General features: G+C 27.2%; 3 protein-coding genes across 3 annotated transcripts; 2 read left to right on the top strand and 1 right to left on the bottom strand.

Annotated features, from left to right (window-relative positions):
- Positions 1-37: 37 nt before the first annotated feature.
- On the bottom strand, positions 38-893 carry ENU1_000530 (hypothetical protein; the record flags this gene model as incomplete). The annotated part of the gene is made up of 1 exon (XM_008856405.1): positions 38-893. A coding segment is annotated over one exon (856 nt), but the record flags the coding sequence as incomplete, so codon positions are not given.
- A 400-nt stretch (positions 894-1293) lies between these two features.
- Positions 1294-1693, top strand: ENU1_000520 (hypothetical protein; the record flags this gene model as incomplete). Its single annotated transcript, XM_008856404.1, has 2 exons — positions 1294-1393; positions 1461-1693. The coding sequence occupies 2 exons, from the start codon at positions 1294-1296 to the stop codon at positions 1691-1693; spliced, it is 333 nt and encodes a 110-aa protein (XP_008854626.1).
- Positions 1694-1847: 154 nt separating this feature from the next.
- On the top strand, positions 1848-2856 carry ENU1_000510 (ubiquitin carboxyl-terminal hydrolase domain containing protein; the record flags this gene model as incomplete). Its single annotated transcript, XM_008856403.1, has 1 exon — positions 1848-2856. A coding segment is annotated over one exon (1009 nt), but the record flags the coding sequence as incomplete, so codon positions are not given.
- Between the last annotated feature and the right edge of the window lie 9 nt (positions 2857-2865).

Raw genomic sequence — 2865 nt, 5'->3', positions numbered from 1 at the left:
AAAGAAAAGAATGGTAAAATCAAATTGTCATTTTCACAAGTTAATTCCATTAATCCTGAAGTGATTGAAATTAAAACCAGTTGATTAAATGATAAATATAATGGGATGTATGTGTTGATAATCATTCCAAAGAAAATTGATGTAATTATGAAGGAAAGAGTTCCTATTAATGTTTTATTTCCACAACGAGTTATAGGAAAATATTTACCACAATAACTTCCAACAATTGCTGCAAACGCATCACCTATATCAACTGTAATTATAGAAGAAATAATTGCACAATGAAAATGACCTCTAAATAATAATAATGGTAAAGTATTCACATATAATAAAAGAAAAGCAGGAAATCCGAATGAAAGATTTGGGTCTTGATGTGAATCTCTGTATCGTTGGAAAAGTTGAGAAAGAATACCAGTTGGTGCGAGTTTAATTCTAAGAAAATCAAGAATAACAAATAGAACTACAAGGTTGTTACTAAGAACCGATAAGAATAAAGCATTTGAACGAATTCCAATTGTATAGATTAAAGCAGCAATAAAATGAAATGATTTACGTTGCACCGAAACGTACATTGGTTGGTGTGGAATAAATGCAATTACTATCATTAATACAATTAAAAAAATCCACATTATTATTATTGAAGGATAATTTTTTATAAATGATTGAATTGTTGATGGTGCTAAAAAGAACTGAGGTTGTTGAACAAAAATTAAAAGAAGAAGTAATGAAATATGTGTTCCAAATTCACAATATGTAAATGGGACTTTAAATCTCATAAACTGAACATTACATAAAATTGATATAGATAAAAGAAATACGAGTAATAAACATATTATATGAATGTATATTGCAGAATGACTTCTTGTAGCTAAGAATGAAAGTGAAACATTCATTAATAAACAATGAAATTCTATCACTGTGGTATCATCATTATAACATCTAAACATCAACATATTATTAATAAACTAGAACAAAATAACAACCTATTAAAACAAACTTGAATTGTTGAAAGAATTTACTTTTTATTGAATAATGAGCAATTATTGAAAGAACTAAATCAATACCATATCCAAGCAAATATAATGGAGTAATGTAATTTTTCATAACATATTGTTTTCTATAAATTAAAGTATAACAACTGAGAGCAATTACAACAGCAATTTTTAGTGTGGTTAATTGTTTAATTTTCATTCAACTATTAACAAAAATACTGTTATAGGGTTTGTGTTTAATAAAAAATAAGGAAGAAGACGAAAAGAATTTGAAAATTAAAAATCCTTTGATTTCTTTTCAATGGCTGAGCCGTATTCTGAATGTAAAGTAATGATTGATTATCCAGGTAGGTTAGGTTCTCGTATAAATAAAAAGGAAGGAAAAGTATTATATTGTGAAGGTTGTTCATTATTTTATCCAATTCTTATTTATTTAATTTCCTATCATTTCTTATTAACTTCTTGTAGAAAACGGTGTTCCAAGACTAAGAATTCTTCAAGGAAAGAAAGAAACAACATTTGATTTAGACTCTCCAGATTTAGTATCCTTTAAAATAAATGCTCAAAGAATTTCTGATGGATTAATTTCATTTCAATTTTCATATTCTTATGGGATGTTATGTAATGTTTTATTATCTGATCCATTAACATTAAATGGTTTTTATAATTTGGTTGATGCTCTTGCACGTCATATTCATTAACTAGTTTTTGGTTTCTACCATTTAAACAACTTTTTTTGAAAGTGTCACAAATTTGAATAGTTAAAAGTAATTAATTCTCATTATTTAATCTCAAGATTGATACTTAGACATCAATCTCAATAGAAAGTGTTCTTGTGTATAAACTCAAAATGAAATGACTATTGTATATAAGAGAATGAGTAAATATGTGGGAAGATTATTCTCCCCTCGTGATGACCATGTCAAGAAGTTCTTTTCAAATTATCCAATTTGTGGAATTAGAAATTTAGGAAATACTTGTTTTATCAGTTCAGTTTTACAGTCTCTAGCTAACACTCAACAAATTCGGTCGTATTGTTTTCATCACTACAACCCAATTAAAGGAAGAGCAGGAGATAAGTCAGTATATCATGGCTCTCTTCTAAATGCATTTATCAATTTAACAAATGCCATCTGGTCAGGAAACTATAGATTTGTAACTTCTTTAGCAATCAAAGACATTGTATCAGAAACACATCCACAATATGAAGGAAAGGAACAAAATGATGCACATGAATTTTTATTAATCTTTCTTGAAATGTTAGAAAACGAATTAAACACAAAAGATATAAATAATTTCTCTTCTTCTATTTCACCACTCCTTCTCACACCAATTCCTTGTAGAGGAACAATAAAGACATATTCTCATGAAAATTCTCCTTCAAAAATATATTATTCTCCATTTGAAGTTGAAATGAATGAGACTGAATCTGATGACTCATCTTCAGACTATTATTTTTCAAAAAATCTTATTAGTGATGTTTTTAAAGGAAGAATTAAACGTGTAACTGAATGTTCAATGTGTCATTATAGTTCAGAGATTTTTGAGGAATTTATTTCTTTATCAGTTCCAGTACCTCAATGGTATTCAAATGAAACACATCCAATTTCATTAGAGAGTTGTATTGAATTATTTCTTCATTATGAAAATATAGATGATTGGTATTGTGAAAAATGCAACAAAAAAAGAAAGGCTAAAATATATTCAACTATCAGTGATATTCCTAAAGTTTTAATCATTCAATTGGTTAGAATATACTCAAAGAAATACCCAATTCAACAAGTTTTGTTTCCTTTAAATGATTTAGTAGTTCAAACATCCCCTAACCATTTCGATTTTTATGACTTATATTCTTTTATCGTTTGTTTTTTTT

Source organism: Entamoeba nuttalli (genome assembly GCF_000257125.1).
Source record: "Entamoeba nuttalli P19 unplaced genomic scaffold asmbl_1878, whole genome shotgun sequence".
In the NCBI taxonomy this organism is placed as follows: Eukaryota; Evosea; order Mastigamoebida; family Endamoebidae; genus Entamoeba; species Entamoeba nuttalli.
The sequence above is the reverse complement of the archived record's forward strand: the minus strand, read 5'-3'. Positions and strand labels throughout refer to the sequence as shown.